Here is a 17,588-nt window from a genome sequence, read left to right on the forward strand (position 1 = left end):
ACTACGAACAATTTCAAGCTTGCTGCATATTAAGACTCCTTAAATTTAATATTTTATGCAACTGTTGGTCTATTCGAAGGAGGTGCAAGGAAGAAAATAGCACAGTAATGGATCAAATAATTCTTCAGATACACAAGAGCTAAATATTAATTTTCTAACCCTCAAGTGATACAAATCAATGACTGAACCATTACATTTATAAATGTGTGTGTGTGGGGGGGGGGGGGAGAGGCAATCCCTTTAAATCGTTTTGTTGAGTGCATATTTGATCAGATTGACATTGATGCTAGTTAAATATCACAAGGCCTAAAGCAATCAAAGATCTGATGGTGCTTCCATTTGGGATGGCATGTGGCTTTGCTTGTTGATGTGGAGTTTTCTTAAGAAAGGTAAAGGCAATCTTCATTAAATTAACAGCCAGTTATACCCTGAATCTAAAATGTACAATTTTTACTAAAAAAAAATCCGATGTGCTTATTAGTCATATATCAAACAACACCCAGTTGCCGAACAGGATTTTACTTATAATGATAGAATCCTAAATTTGATACTGCTCTTTCAAGTCCGGAAGGTGTTTCAAAGTGGTTCGCTGAATATACTGCAAAGTTTAGCGATTATTTTCTGGGAGAGTGTGTTGAATGTAGGAATCTCACTGTGCCTTCTGTAAACACATGGTCATGGGAGACTGAAAACCCGAAGGAGAAATATTATGAATGATTTATGAATGAGTTCAAAAACGGTTTTCACAGTGTGTTCTGATTAAACCAACTTTGAGGACAAAATGATACCCTTTATCATTCCCCCTCGGGTCTCCTTTGAAAACCAATTCACTAGTCGATCTTCCACACTTCTAACCCAGATGATTCCTTCACACTCCAAATCTGTTGTGGTAAGTGATGGGTTCTTAAATGTGCTACCATACATTTGTGCAGGTTGCAGTCAGGTAGAAACACTCAGTGCAGACTATCTTCTCAATCCAACTTCGAAAGGGTAGCTCTAAAGGGATAGTAAAAGTGCTGTTATGGTTCAAATGCAGGACAGAACATGGAATTGTACATTTAACTTGGTAGGGACTGTTGATGGAAGAGATCATAACAGCTTTTCCAGAAATCCAGTAATCTCGCATTCCATCATTGGTTTTGTAAATCCCTTACTAGTTGTGAAATGAGCACTTCACCCTACCCTTAAAATTACAGAACCATTCATATGATGTGCGCTTATATGAAGATAATTGTCAAAAGAGCCCATCGCCATAAATTCAAAACATTACTTCACACACGGGTCACAGACAACACAATCAGATCAGGAGTTAAAATCTCTTGCTTACATGTCTCATCACGGCTGTTGTATGGCCACCCGGTAACAGATAGGATCGAGGGCATTGGAGAGTTAGCTCTGCTGTCTTCTTCAACATGCTGTGTAATATGACGCACAGTTTGTTTATTTTTACGGTTCTTTTTCCGGCCAGGGAGCTGCCACACCTCACTGGGGGCCTGTTCGGAAAAAGCGTTCTGTGAGGAAGAAATGTTCTTGCTGAGGGGAGACTCTCTCAGTTCAGCACCTCCATAATGGGAAGGGGAGATTTGCTCCTCTTTGATTCTAAAGGAACTGTAACCGATATCGCTCGACCAGAGGGACTGCGATGAGATATCGTCGTGGCTGTCAGTTTTCTGCTCGTGCTCCTCTTTGCTGTAGCTGCTTCCGCCGTCATGACAACTTGCAATGGCAGAGTCTCCGGAGGAGTTTGCTGGGCTTGTTCGTCGTCTTTCCAACCAGGGGGAGCTACTCCTGCCCACTGCCACTGGAGCCATCACATCATTGCTGCTGCTTGAAGGAGCTCCCATATCAAATTCCACAATATCATCTGTTGACTCAGTCTTTATGCTGATGTCCAAAGCTGCCTTGATAAAACTGTGACAAGCCTGAACGATGTCTGTCATCTGCAAGTAGCTCGCAGCTGACATGACCTCGATGACGTTCTTGCTGCTTAGTGCAAGATGTGCTGAATACATAAAATCTATGATGACTTTGAAACCTTGTGCTGTGACTATGTCCAAGTGAGTCACAGTGGCCTGGTCTGAGGACATCTTCTGTACCTGGCAGTACAAAGTCTTAAAGTAGCGGCTGCTGCCAAGCAGAACATTTTTGTGCGCTTTAAAGATCTTCCCCTCCACTATGATGCAGACGTCACAAAGAATGCCATGTTGCCTCTGTTCGTTCAACTCCCGCAGTAAGTGGCGGTAGTGAGAGGTGATCTCCATGTTGTCCTTCCGGTTGTTCATTGACAAAAAATGTTGCTGCTCCTCGATCCTAGTAAAAGGAGGGGAAGAGAAGGAAAAAAACACAAATCAGTACACAGCTAACAAAATATCGGGTGACAAACTCGAAATTCCGAGTCACACACGCAAAACTACAATCAGTTCTGAACACTTCACTGACTGATTGACAAACCTGCAGAATATAAAGGCATCTTTCAAGTCAAAGAGAAGTCAGTCAAGCAAAACAATTTGTGAAAAATATTATTAGAGAGCAGTTTTCCGAGTATCGGTCAGTGCCAACACACAGAATAAACCTTTCACAAATTAACTCGGTGGATTGCACCATCTTCCTACAAAAATAATTTAGTCTAATTCAAATACAATATTGCAAATTAAGAAACAAGCTATTTCTGCAGTGTTTTTCCAGAACATTCAAATAACACGTCTTGTAAATGTACTAATGACAGAGGCACCTTTTAGCGGTGCTATATTTTCTGTTGTACCCTATTTAAAATGTAATCCAGCCTATTCAACAGCTGTATGAGAAGCTGTGTGAGACACAAATGTTTCAGCCATTCACACATCAATTTGATCTCACACACTTCTAGTACACTGCATCCACCTAAAGCAGATGATAATTCCATTATATAATAATCCTTGCATTTGGTATAGCTCGTTTCAGGAGGATGCCCTAAAAGCACTTCACGGGCTTTATTAGGATTGCAGTTACATATTGAATTAATATACAATTAATAAAAAAAATTACCGATAAACTATACAGTAGTACACACGGTAAAGCCCCATATTTAGGCCATTTTGCTTGCAACCGAGTGAGCTGTTGATTAGAATTTCAGAATATTTACTATTTTCATAGGAATCCTTTTAAAGAGCTAGTTATTGGTACAAGTTCAAATATGCAAAAATTAAAGTCTGTGAAAAGTACAGCTGTGTTCAAAATTTCTCACCACCATATTAATAAAAATGTAGCTGCTGTTTAAGACATGCAATGCAGATACCCCAGGCTCACATTAGTATTAGGATGTACCTCGACATTAAGTGATGTAAAAGACACTCATTCAAGATCACTCAAATACTGCGGGTGCGATTAAAGCATTTTATATTTATTGTAGAATTCTTGTTTCGAATTCCTCAACACAGATAGGGAGGATTCCAATAAATTTTAAAATACATCAGCTCAAAACAAATCTAAAACAAACCATTAGATTTCTGGTAACACCTGCAGTTCCTTTTCCAATATACTATGACATACCTCTTTTACCAGTGGTGAGGTCTGTAGTTTTTTTTTCTTAGCAACCTTACATTTCAACTCAACCAGCTTTCACTGGCTGTACTGCCCCCTTAATCCACCCATTGTCTCTCAGTCAGTAAGGAATTTCTCCCCTCTAGCCAATTCTCCTCCAGAGATTCCCCTCCCCAACTCATTCATTCTAACTGGCATTCCTCTTGCTTTAGCTGCCCTGCCTGCCTGCTCATGTCCTTCTACACGTGGGACACAGCGCTGTGACAAGTGTGGGAGTCGAGCCAGTCAGCACCAACTTCGCTATGAAGTCGAATCACCCTCCAATCGTGACCTCAGCCTGGTAGACATCCCAGCCCGACGGATTGCAAAAATCGTACAATCTATCGGTCTCGACGCAACAAATAACTTCAAACTTCTACACCACAGAAAACTAGTATCCAGAACATCTCAAGCTCCTTAAAGATTCTGTAAAGCGTAGTGGCTATTTGTAGGTGAACATGGCAGCCAATTTGTGCAAAGCAATGTCTCAAGAACAGCCATGAAGTGAATGATCAATTTTATCTGGGGAAAGATTGGCTAGTGCACTGGAAGAAACTTTTCTTTCAAATAGCCCAAGGGTGTGTTTAACAGGTTGGAATGCTGTTTAATGTCTCATCCAAAGGATGGTACTTGTGAAAATGCAGCAATCCCCCAGCACTGCACTGGAGTGTCAGCCTAAACATATGTAAAGTTAGCGTACATTGACAGCTCAACAAAAGTGCTTTATACTGCCAGGCAAAAAGACCTACTTTTTAGTTCAACGTGTACAACTTGCATAATGCCTGGAAAACCTCCATCCTGGTGTAATTTGTTATTGCATTTGACATTGTGGAAACCCATAGAAATAGTGTTACATTTCACCGATGAATGAGCCCGTACAACATTACCTATCCAGTAGTTAAAGACAAAAAAAATACCATTTCTATGACAAACCATACACCAGTACGCAGTCTGCTTCAGATTTTCCATTAGATGTTTCCTTCTTGTTGAAAATATGTGTTCACCTCCTTTTATGGCAGTTAAAATACCACAGAAAGGGCACCATTAGCATAGAATTATAAAGCTTTTACGATTGTAACCTAGTCCCAAGTCGAACAGTGAAGCTAAAATGGCAGACATTGGCTGTTAGGAATCTTACGATTTATATACAAGTCATATGTCGTATTCTGAAAGTCCACAAGGATTGCATTCTACACAAAATTCACCAAAAAACATAGTGTTAAAATTCTTCCAACTGACAGAACCACTCAAATACAAAAGGTAACAAGCCGCAGGTTCACATATAAAAGGCTTGGAAACCATTTTCCCCAGGCAAAACAGACAATTCTTCTTGGGCTTTAAATATTACTCGACTTCTGAATCAGCACTAAAATTACTCAACTGTTCACTATCTTTCATAGGTCACATTTTTGACAACACATCTTCAAATCGGCTGCAGTTCCGAAGAATAATCTTCAAGGTTAATAATAAACCGTTGAGAATAAATGAGTAAACAGGGCCCAGCACATCTTTAATTAGCTTTTCATACAACTGCACCTACATAAACCTTTTCAACCTTTCAATAATAAACTACTTCAGACACATTAATTTACAGAAGTAAATTACATATGTTCCATTAAGCAAATAGGACCAGTGAATTCTTTATTAGAATGGTTGAAGCTGGTGTACTTTCAGCAGAGTACTGCAATAAAACTACCATGTAGGAGGGAAAAAGACACATGGAAATTAGAAAAGGAAGCTTAACTATATTCGGATTTTATGTTTCATACAATGCCAACCAAATTCATTAGGTTGCTAAATCCAGATAGATTTGTTTTTACAATGTATTATAAAACAATATCATAAAAGAGAAATGCATCTTCTGAATTGCTACTTAAAGTAATAATTTCAGGTGGGAGTAAATCAGAAGACCGAGCTACCCATCCAAATCCCCATTGAGATTCCTTCAATGGGCATTACCTCATAACCCTGAATTATTTTAGGTGACCTGGAGTTTGTCTCGTTCCTTTTGGAAACCTTTGGCCTTTTTTTTTTTTGGTCCACCCCCTCTGCTGTCAGTTTGCTCTTTGTGTGTTCGTCATTCTCTTACGAGATAAGTTTCCTATGCTTTATTTTTTTGCCCGTACCGAATTTTGAAAAGAAACACAAATTTTGCATCCATACGTTAGAAAAATGCAACATCCAATGCTTTATATATTTTTTTAAAAAATATATAAAAAGGCAGCTTAAAAGCAGCGTGGAAAGAGACATTTTGCATCGAATTCTACCAGCAAAGTCATCAGTCTCTACCTTGCACCCCTCCCCCATTCGACTCATTAGATCGGAAAATCAAGATGCTTTCGCAAAGGGAAACTTTACAAAATATCCAGCAAAGTTTAAAACTGACAGAAAAGAAATGACTTTTAAAGAGACTTTGAAGCCTTTGTAACCGACTCCAACTGCTGGACGTTAAATAGTAATTCCCCACCACCTACTGTTCTCTTGCTTTGTGAATGTTTTTGGCAATTCGTGGACATTGTAATTTTTCCAAAATGAACAGTATTAAAAACAGAAATAATCCAATGAGTGTATTAAAGTCCTTGAGATTCTGGTTCAAGTACAAAGAAATTAGGCTTATGGACTCTTGATAGTTCAAAGGGTAAAATGCAAGCTGTGTATTATAACAATGGCCATAAATATACAGACCAAGATAGGCATTTTGTTTTGCGCTGAGTTGACCTCCCAACAGTTGGTTAGGAGTTCAGCAGCAATGGTGCAACAATTAGTCCTGGTGCCCAGATTAAAAGAAGTCAATATGAAATTAAAATAGTGCTCCTGCATCCCAAATACAGGAAACCCATGATTAAAAAAAAAAGCTTTTGTTTGTGAACAGGACAGGGATGCAGCTCACCCTTCGCAGTCCATTAGCAGAACATTCTGTGTCTATGCTAAATAGATGAAGAATGGGCTGCTTTGGACATAGTACCATTGCACGCTGGTTGAATTATTCCTTTTGGAAGAGATGCTGGAAAAATAGCACGGGAACAGGAAGGGAAGCAATTCCAACTAGTTAGGCTTTACGTTGATTTTTTATTTCTACCGTATTAAATTTGTTCTGAAAAAAACACAGGGTTAAACCATTTCAGATGAAAACGGGCAAAAAGGTTTGATGAACCAGCCGTTCATTTCTCTCATCAAAATAGAAATGGGTCTGTGGCAGAATTGCACAAATGCCAAATCATTTTGGAGCCGATCTTGTATGATTTGACATTCTGCACGTTTCAGTTGATATGGGTGTGATTCTGCCTCGAAGGCATCTGTGGACTAATCTGGTCAATGTTCTGTCGAGGGATTAGGTTGTGTCATTATCAAGCATTTCAATTAGAAACCTTGTTATTTGCTCCCTTCTGTGTAATGATTCAGGACAGTAGCTTCTTTTTAGCTTTGCCGAGTACAAGAGACTTAGTGCTGAGAGATATCAAACGGATTCTATCGTTCTACCATCGCCAAGAGGTTTCATTTCTAGCGGAGATCACTGTAATAGTTACTATTCGGCCTACTTGATCACTGCTGATGACAGATGATGCCACAACCATCTGGCATTTACGCATAGCACAGGACTCGATCTCAGGAATTTGATCAGGGTTTGTGGATGGTAAATATATAGTGGAGAGCCAATTTGGTGCTAGGTTTGATTTAATGCCCTCCACCCTTCCTGGCCCCAACTCGGGTCCAGAAAAACCCCGACTGTCCAGCGCCCTGGGATATCTTTCCAACGTGAAGCGCACTTTACAAGTGTAATTTGACGTCGTTGTTCATAGGAGGGAAAAGACTCTGAAAACACTGATACGATTAGGACCCGTTTTATCTGTCCCCGTGAATTCCAAGTCGTCACGTTTACGTTTTGTTGCAAACATTGCTTTTGCTTACTGTCTTTCTTTCTCTCGCTGTCCCTCCCCTTCATCAACGTAGAGCCAGCTCCTCCCCATTCTCTGCCCAGGAATGTTCCTGCACACTCCCGATCTCCCAGGGCTTTGTAATGAAGAGGCCTCCTACCTGCAACCAAACAGCTAATTAGCAAGTATTTCATTACAAGTGTATAACCCATGGCACAGCAATACCGAGCCGGGCGGGATAAACGGGCAAAAAAAAATAAACAAAACAGGTTTCAGGCTTTTGGCACATATCTCAATTTTAAATCATGAAAAATTTAAATTCTCTAACAATCTTTATAATAATAATAATCATCGCATTTGATATAGCGCCTTATCATGTCTTCTAGATGTCTCAAAGCGCTTTACAGAATATACTGTAAAGTGAATTGATTGTATATTTGTGGGCAAATCTTTATACAATAAGCAAACTTTTTTTACTGTGAGACAGGCATAAATACAAATGACTAATTTCTGATTTTACACTTCAACATTTGACCACTCACTATTAATAGAGATTCTTGCAAAACTACGGAAAAGTCAGATTAGCTTTAGAAGAAACTCGGCAAGAGCAGAGAAAAAAAATTCAACCACCAACATTTTAACTTGACCTAAATATTAAGAGAAACTTCCTTACAGCTTTCCAATTGACCTTATTTCTCAAAAGTATTCCGTTTCCTTTTTACCCCCAAGGCAAACTACAACAAAGTACAAATTCTAAACAGAAGCGACGAAACAGTCAGAAAACAAGAATGTGTTTAAGAAAATGTCATTGAAAAAGAACAGGCCTTGAATTTGGGAACAAAGCACCTTTTTGACTGCAGTATCATATCAATAAAATAATGCTCATTGTTAGCTTGACACATACTGTAAGAGAAAAGAGATTCACTATGGCCAACTATTGTACACAGTGGACCTACATTTCATATGTTTTCCCCTAAAAATCAAACTTTGAATTAAAATTGTTTTTTAATGATTTTTTATCATTTTAATGTTCAAAATCCTGAAGTAGCTTATTTATTGGGGTGGAAATATTCTCGGGTCAAATTCACTTTTGCCTAACTCAGCCATTAAGTTCGATAAAAAATTATGTTAAGTCTTTCTAAAAAAAAGACTGGGGCAGAGAAGAGGGTCTTTTCCCCTTTGGCTGAACTGATTGAGCAAACACCAACTTGCTTTTTATATAGCGCCCTTCACGTAGGATACATCTCGGAGCACTGCACAAGAATGGGGTTGGACGGCAAGTGAGATAGGAGAGGTGGTGACGTCCCAAAGAGCTTCAGAATCTACTGTAAATAGCAGTGATTGCTTAGTGGGCGAACGCAAGCAAGTTTTCAAAGCAGCATTTAAAAACGAACCCTTCTTGGGGTCAAGACAGAAGCGTAGAGAGAGGGAGTTCCAGAGGTTAGGGGAATAGCAGCCGAATGCTTTGCCAAGCAATCCACAGTAATTTGATTGTTGACTGATTACCAGCCTGCGTAACACATCACTAAGTCTTGAAAGTTGCAGATATGTCCATAACCCTTTAACGGTAGGTAGGGCAGTTTTAAATAGACGGGTCTCATGCTGTGCAGTTACTATTATTAATGTTCTAGATTAAAATGACCATGTTCTTTCTCTTTCAGGGCTTTGTACATTACAAACTAATATAATGTATTGGTCGACATTCAAGAACAATGATTTTGATCACGTCTCTTCAAAGTTTATTGAATGGGTTTACAATTATATCACACGAAAACAGCAAACATTGAAGCAGAAACACTACATTACTGTTGTGTATAGTATCCAAGGTAGCAAGAATTTAGTTGGAATTTTCAAATGTTCGCAACTTCTCTACAATAATAATACTTGCATTTAATATAGCGCCTTATCCCATCTACGATATGTCTCAAAGCACGTCACAGAATATACTGTCAAGTGAATCGACTACATATTTTGTGGGCGAAACAAGGTTGATAATCAATACAAACTCCAGCATTTGCTGAAACCGTTAACTTATCCCTTGAAGCAAATAAAGCGCTCACTATTTGGTGTGTATTCGGCATGGTAACAGTTAGAAGTGGTGCTCATAAAATGCTGTCACAAGTTTGATTTTTCCTGCTTCACAGCAACTTTATGTTAAAAGTTGGCAATATTCTCTTGGAATATGAACTTCAACTGCTTGGATCGGTCTTGTACTAACAAAAATCACAAAACATAATATAAGACCGTGTGGGGTCTTCAAACGATGTACAGGTAGGTACGTGCACAGTTACTATCAGTATCTGAGCCATCATTCCTTTCTATATTTTACGCCTTAAAGCTCTTTAAGATGCACCTTGCGGCGAAGCATTTGACATGGAGTGAATACCGTGGTAAACGGCAATTCTCTGCGTCAACATATGATGGAAGATTTTTCTGCAGGACCCCAGTTGAGACAGTCGGGGGGGGGCAGGAGGAATTTGCGATGCGCGTTTAAGGCACGAGCGGAGGGAGGCAAGGCACATCATTAAGTGCACAGAGTTTTTCTCTTTACGACGAATAGGATTACACGGCCATTCAGAAGAGCACACTTCCCCTTCAAGCACAAGCTGGTTTAGTGTCAGCAAGGTCTGTTGCTATGGTGAAGACATCATGAGTTATTCATTGTCGCTGAAGCTAATGAGGTCAAAGGGGCTTTTTATTTTTAAAAAACACAGTTGCGTCCATCAGACAACCGTCAGTCCATAACAGTTTTACTTCTGACTTTTCGTGGTCAGAATTCTGAGTTTCAATTGAATTAGCATCGGACGGAATCTCGCCCAAGTTAAGATAACCCCCGGTGAACAGCCCCCAACGTTGAAACGCCACTCCACTCACTGCCTTTTTGCAATGTGATAAATGTTTTCCGCAAAAATGCAACCCTCCCGCCTTCCAGTGCAATGCGACGGCCACTTTGGGTCACACCCATGCAGCCACCTCGCATTTCCATTGTGGAGTTTTATTTTTAAGCAGCGCGTTTGCCGAGGATCCAACTCGCACCGGAACGTTTCATCCCTTGCGCAAGTCCGCTAAACTCTCGAGTCATTTCAAAGACAACCATTTCAGTTATTTACCATCTGCAAAGCGGATTACCCTTTGAAACTATATTGCCCACCTTCTCATCAGACTTTTCCAACGCTTCACTACCAAATGTTTAAAGATATATGCAGTTATATTCAGAAAACTAAGCATTTCATAACAGTAGAATTGCCAATAACAAGCTACAATAGAGGTCTGGCGCACCAGTGTCTGCTGCAGTATATTACTCTACAAAAGATCGCAAGAGATAGAGAAGGCCCTTTAGCCCATTTGATCTCAACCTTCCAGAAAACCCACTCTACCAATTACAGCATCAAGTTGTTATTTTAAACAACTCTCAGAGTCCTTGAACCACTCCTCAAGGCAACCAGGTTTCAGTTGGAAATTACTCTCTGGGTGAAGAAATATTTCCTGGTGTCTGCCCCTAAATTGCTCTTTGCAATCCTAACCTGTGCCTTCTTATTCTTGTGTCTCAGCACACCCAAATGTATTGGGCTGGGTTTACTTTTTCCAACACTGATTAAAACATCACATGCTCTCCCTCTATCAGGGCTCGCTTGAAGATAATGAGGTGCAAAACCCATCACCCTGAAGAGCTCCAGCCTGTCTAAGGATCTGAGCTAAACTGCTGTGATATTATCACCCATCATCCCAGTTTCCTTGTTTATTGCTACCTCACATTGTTTTGACATGGCGAGCCAACTAACACTTCGAGTTCTCGTTCAGCTTCCTGCTTCGCAAATTCTATCCCATCCACAGAGTCCATTTTTGCTCCACATATGGAGTACCTTGCATTTTCTCTGTACTGAACTGTATTTGCCACTTAGAAGCCCATGTTCACACACTAGCAAACTCTCTTTGTAAGACTTTTGCTCCCTTGGCTATTTCCACAGGTCCCCATTTCCAAACCAGGTGTCTTTTGCAAATCAAACTACCTTTCCATTGGTTCTGTGGCTCCGTACCAAAGAAAATTACCTCCCCCACCTCTTTACGTTCATTATTACAGCAAATCACAAATTATGTGCTGATACACTACCGTTTTATCAAAATAAAATTGAAAATGTCACAGTGCAGGAGCTGAAACAAGAGCATGCAGGAACACTCGGAACGCGAAATAAACATTTGGTGTACACCAGGGATTCACATAACCGCTGCCATTTCTTACAGATACTTTTTCGACATGGAGGTGGGGGGGGGGGGGAAGAGAAAAGATTATACTCCCAACAAAAATTAACCCAGCAAATTTGTCTAAAGTGGAAAAAAACATAAACATGGACTGCCGCAACCAACCAGCCTATTCATTTCTGTGTTCCTACTGTAAACTCTTTTACCAACTTCCTGCACTGAACCGATAGTACTAGATTGCTTCAGGACAAATTAATTTAGTGTCAAAATGAATGGGCCTTCAGTCCGAAGGAAATGCAGCCACAAACCTCTCCCTCCCTAAACCAACATTTGATCTTTACTATTGTGCATACTTAGATAAGACCAACCCTCAGCTGCTCCATCGAGAAAATATCGTTCATCACCGGCACAGCTTAAAAGTGTAGAAACATAAGGTGCAGAACATTAGGTATCAACAAAAAACAAGCCAACAGCACAAAGTCAATTACATTTTGTAAAAAAAAAGCTCTTTAGCTAGGGCACCAATGATTATATACCAGAGAAACCTCAGTATTTCTAGGCTATGGAACAAAAGCCAGCCCAGGTAAAGTACCAGTCATGATCACTGTCCAGTGACCATGGCTAAAAAGTGCACACGCGTTCACAGCTTGTGAGCTCAGGGTCACCTGGCGCTGTGATGATATTCTCTCTCCAATGTCTACTTCCACTCCCACCACCCACCCACCCACCACCCCGGGTCAAACAGCCTCCTAATAATCATGCCTTGACTCACTGTCAACGATGGAAGCATACGTCATCGCTTCCAGAACGGGGGGAAGTAAACCGAAGAGAATTTTTTTGATAAAAAAGCAAGGTTCGAATGGATTTGCCTATAGCTTACAGGCCAAGTTGCTTTCTTCACCCTGTCTGAACCTTAGTGGTAAAATAATAATAACAATAATACTTACATTTGATATAGCCCCTTATCACGTCTTCCAGACGTCTCAAAGGGAATTGACTGTATATTTTGTGGGCGAAACGATATGCTTATAACCTAACCCAGAACTAAAGTTATACATTAACTTTTGGAGAAAGGAGCACCTACACAATCCATCTTTGCAGCAAGCACACCTCCAAAGGGCTGCTCCAACTAAGCAATTTGAAGAATTACAAGAATTTATAAAAAAGTAGAGCCACATTTTTAGTACCAGGAACCTGGAAACTGCTCACACTGTGTGTGCAAAATGCAAGCAGTCAACTACCACCATTTCACAAAAAAAAAATCACCAGCTTGTGCCAAAATACATAATTTTCCTGCCTTAAATTTGACTTAACGCAAGTCATCTATCTCCAGGGCAATTTCGCCAAGTATTGTATTGCTGTTAATAACGCTCAACTCTTGAGGGTAGATAAGAGGATGGCAAGACCTTATGAAACGTATACTGTAGCACAATTGATCAATGCACACAAATCACCGCGCGGTCCTCCAACTAAAATTACCCGATAGAACGGCAAGACGTGGTAATTATCTTAATTTCTTCAAAGTTACAGCAGAAATGCTACACAATCCAATGCATGAAACTATGAATAGGCAAAGCTTACTACTGTACTAGTACCTCCCCTTTACATGAAGCTTACTCTGAAACTAAAGCTCTCTTAAGACTAAAGTGAAAAAAATAACATATCAAAACAGACCGGAGATACGGATACAATCTGAAGCAAGTTTTCCACTTCTTTCTCCTCACTTTCATTCGGCTTTTCTATTTTTATGCATTTGTTCTCATTTAATCATTATTTTTTTGGCCCCCTGTAACTTTTGATTTTGTTTTCCAACAGATGGTCGAACGTCAAAATTAACTGATTCAATGGCTTGAATGAAGTAGGAAAGATTCAAAGGATGGGAAAGATTCATTGCTGCCACTTCAAGGGTTGAAATTTTTTTTAATAAAAAAAAATCCCATTACTAAAGTCAAAGCGACACATCAAACATCAGCTACAATAAATAAGCAAGATTGCCCTGGCTACTCACCAGTCAGTTGGTAACTTCTTTACGACTTGAACCATTTTTATTTGGCTAACAAAATTAGAAAAAGAGGACCGGTTTAACAAAATCACAATTTAATACGTTGACTGATGTAAATTTCCAAATAGCCGATTAAATTGTAGAACTGCATACAGTACAAGTTGGTACAAGCGACACCTAGAAAATCGTGGACAGCAATTGCCCTGCGGAATATTAAGTAATTTACTTTCTTTCCTTCTCGCACTATCTGCCGACTTTAAACTTGTAAAGCTGAACACTTAATTCCACAGCAATGTAACAAAACCTCACTTTTTTAAAAAAAAATAAAGGAAACGAGAACCCCAAAAATGAGTTTATACACTAAATTAATCCACAGAAGGGCTCTCTCTCTCTCTCTCTCTCATTGTGGGTGTTCCACTTACATTCAGCCCTCCACCCACTTTTGAACAGGAAATTTGTAATGGAAAACACCTACTTTATTGCCTTTCTTTTAAATAGTCGTTTTTACCGTGAAGCCCCCATTTGGAAAACAAAAAAGGCAACCAATGACTGCGTTAGCTCTACAGCAGTTTCTGACGTTTGAAATAAAACACTAGCCACAGCTTATTTCACAGCAAGTGAAATAAATTCAATAATAGGCCTCACTTCAATTAATATTTAGAGCTTTCAGTGTTTCTGAAACAATCCCACATTAGCAATCACCAAGTGTCACGTGCTTATAATATTCTTTAAAGGGAAAAAAAATGAAAACCTTAAAAAGTATAACGTTTCGCTCAAATTCATCCATCCCCATGTTGAATAGTAGGAAAATAAATGAAGCTGAAGAGGTGAATGAAAACTTTGGAAAACTGGAACAAATAAGTGAACAAAACTGCAAGATGCTGTACATTACTCAAATATTCTGCATTCCAAAGATATTCTCCCACTTCTTTTGCGAAGGAGTAAGACTGCCCGCGAACGCTACCCATTAATATATTCAGCCACACCACTTGATCATTGCTTGCAACCTGTCTCCATTATTTGGGAACAAACTCGTCCATAAAACCCTCTCAATAGTCGAAGGCATGGAATCTTTCAGAACCTTCACAACATTTTAAAAACATTGGCACCAATTTACAATAGTGCAATTGTTTTCAGAAGGATCCTTGTTGCAGGGGGGTGGGGGGGGTTAGAGACGCAAGACTTTCTCCCAGCCCCTGAGCCCCCAGATTTCTTGCGATTTCACTACCTGGTATCGTTGACTAAAACAGACCAAGTGCTACTTCTGTGAATCGAACGGTCACTTGCGTATTTGCTCTGAAGAGTGTAGAGGCGACGGGTACAGAAAATTGTAGCAGATCACGGCTCGGCCTAGCTTGCGAAGGACACGGCTCGCGAGACACGACAAGCTTCAAATCTGAATCCGAATCTCTGATAAGTCAACCTATTTCAGGCCAGGACGAGTGGACTGATTCTACAGTTGGCCTCAACAGCCCTGGGGCGGGGTGAATAAAGAGGAAAAGGTCGGTGGGGGGCCTCCCTCTCTATTGATCGCTCTCTAATAACTCTTACAGATTTAAGGCAAGGAACAGGACCTTGTTCATCTATATGTCTTCACTGGTAGAACAGCACTCCAACTTTACCTGCGTGAGGTCACATGTAAAGAATGGCTACCAACGTAAGGTACTCAAGGACTGCCAAAGACTTAGTGGCTGGTTGTTTGTCTTAAAAACCTCTCGTTCCTCGGGAGTTATGGGGGGGGGGGGGAGAGGCAACAACATGGTATGGCAGCAATACTGCCATTTAGGCAACTTTATTTTACTTCTTTATTTTTTTGCAGCGGTCGCCTTGTAGCGGAATGACTCTTTCATCTATCGACTTGGGACTTGTGATGCGGAGCACAAATCAATACTGCTGCCAGAAGGATTTTGGATGCAATGTTAAATCGTCTGGTGGTTGCGCTGAACCAGCACATTATGTTGGTTTGTTTAGCTTTCCATCTTGGTCACCAGTTTTTCCAACTTCAGATATCCTTTTTTTAAATTATTATTATAATAATAATAATAATAATAAAAACTCCTTTGAAAGTACCTTTTAAGGGTTAGTAATCACCTCGATACCGACGACGTGTTATATTCTAAGCCCTTGAACTTCTACAGCTTTAAGAAAGTCCAAAGTAAGAGTCAGTCTAAATAGCCAACTGCTAGCATCTCTTGTTAAAATGTTCAAATAGTGTTCACTTTTGAATTTTCCTTCCCTCAATTTCTGCCAAACACACACACACACACACACACACACAGAGGGGGCCAGGAGCTTCGCAGCTAAGTACTCGTATTTGCCTGCAATTTAAAAGTCTGCTGTTAATATCTTTACAAATGCAGCAAAAAAAAAAGAGCAGGGGATCGCGTACAAGTTCAGTGGCTCACGGACCCGCTTGCCAAACATTAAAAACAAACGTGGAAATCGACACAGGTTTGTTTGGTGGCCACGAAGGTTAACAAAAAAATATATATGTACGTACACACGCACACATATATATATATATATATAAAAATGGGGAAAACCATCTCTGGACATCTCAGCGCATTGTGTAAACTCCAACCAGGAAGTGGTTGAATGGGACCACAACAGCCTCCAAATATAACGTGGGTTCAAATCCAGGAACTTCTGTGGGGGTTGGATCTATGAAATGGAGACAGTGGGCGAACTTTAACACTCCTGTCACTGTTTGCAGCCTTATTGTGTGTCAGGTTTTCCTCCCATGTGGATTCTTTCTCTTCCCTCCCTCCTTCCCCAGCTCATCGGTTCTTTTTAGGTCTATATATTTTTTTAAAAAATCAGCAAATACACGACTATGGATTAATAATGGTTACTAATCGTCCAAACGTCACATGTTAGCTGTCCAAACGGACAGGTCAGCAATGCAGTACGTTAGTCAGATCCAATTGCGTTCCCGAATCNAAAAAACATTATTTCAATGGAAATCAAGAGTAGAGCAACAACATGAGCTCACATAATACAGCTGTGATAGATTCTAAATACCCTTATACTGAAATAAGGAAATCAAGGCAAATACTCAGGGGTTGCAAACAGCCAATAAAATAAATATATAATAATTCTACATATATTATATATAAATAAAGATACCGGCATTTCCAGCATTGCACACATCCTGTACAAGCTTATGATTCCCACCACCTCATACCAGTACTACCTGTTACTGGCAAAAGGATGCCTTGGGGGGGGGGAAAAAAAATCCACAATCAATACGATCCATATATATATATAATACAAAAAACACACCTTAATCCAAACCACGCTGATGACAAAAGCTCTTTCCACACACGTCCATTACATTACTAAACCCAGAGTAAGCAGGAGGTCAGTGGAATGAATCATTTGTGTCTGATTTGGTTTTATTACTAAAAAAATGCATAATTTCCCCCTTTTTTTCAAAGCGGGATAAAGTTATCCGATATTTTTCTACATGTGTATATCTATATGTATATATAAATATATAACACACACACATTTAGATCAAAAAGCTGAAGGTATTTTAACGGGAAATTTTTTTTTAAACACGCGCACACACACACACACACACACACACACACACAAAAAGATGTTAAAAAGACACAGCAGGAAATAAAGAAAGAGGTTTATAAAAAAAGGAAAGGAAAGGAAAGCTCGTTCCCTCTCTGTCTCTCTCTCTCTCTCTCTCTCTCTCTCTCTGTGGTAGTCACTGGTTAAGTTAAATCTGGGTTGATCTCACCGGATAATCCCCTTTATAAACCAATGTCCAAACAGAGTGTGGGGGGGGGAAGGAGGGGAAACCAGAGCACAAGGACAAACGCACACGGGGTCAGGTTTTTTGGTGTGTGGGGGGGCGGGGGGGGGGGGGGTACAATACCTTTCACAGGCCTCAGCTCACCAACCCAGCACAGACCAGCCCTCACCTCACCGCTCGGGCTGGC

At 40.0% G+C, this 17,588-nt stretch overlaps 1 protein-coding gene across 2 annotated transcripts in view; it reads right to left on the minus strand.

The window, feature by feature from the left end:
• LOC103190323 (zinc finger and BTB domain-containing protein 46) overlaps positions 1-17,588 on the minus strand; it is a 39,046-nt gene extending 21,458 nt beyond the window's left edge. For both annotated transcript variants that reach the window (XM_042341750.1, XM_042341749.1), the window contains exons 1-3: positions 17,525-17,588; positions 7,468-7,593; positions 1,328-2,310 (exon numbers count right to left, since the gene is read on the minus strand). In XM_042341750.1, the coding sequence (XP_042197684.1) occupies positions 1,328-2,310; positions 7,468-7,526 (1,042 nt within the window). In that variant the 5' untranslated portion in view covers positions 7,527-7,593; positions 17,525-17,588. The remainder of the gene's footprint in view (positions 1-1,327; positions 2,311-7,467; positions 7,594-17,524) is intronic.

Source organism: Callorhinchus milii, unplaced genomic scaffold, assembly GCF_018977255.1.
Source record: "Callorhinchus milii isolate IMCB2004 unplaced genomic scaffold, IMCB_Cmil_1.0 Scaffold18, whole genome shotgun sequence".
Taxonomy (NCBI): Eukaryota; Metazoa; Chordata; class Chondrichthyes; order Chimaeriformes; family Callorhinchidae; genus Callorhinchus; species Callorhinchus milii.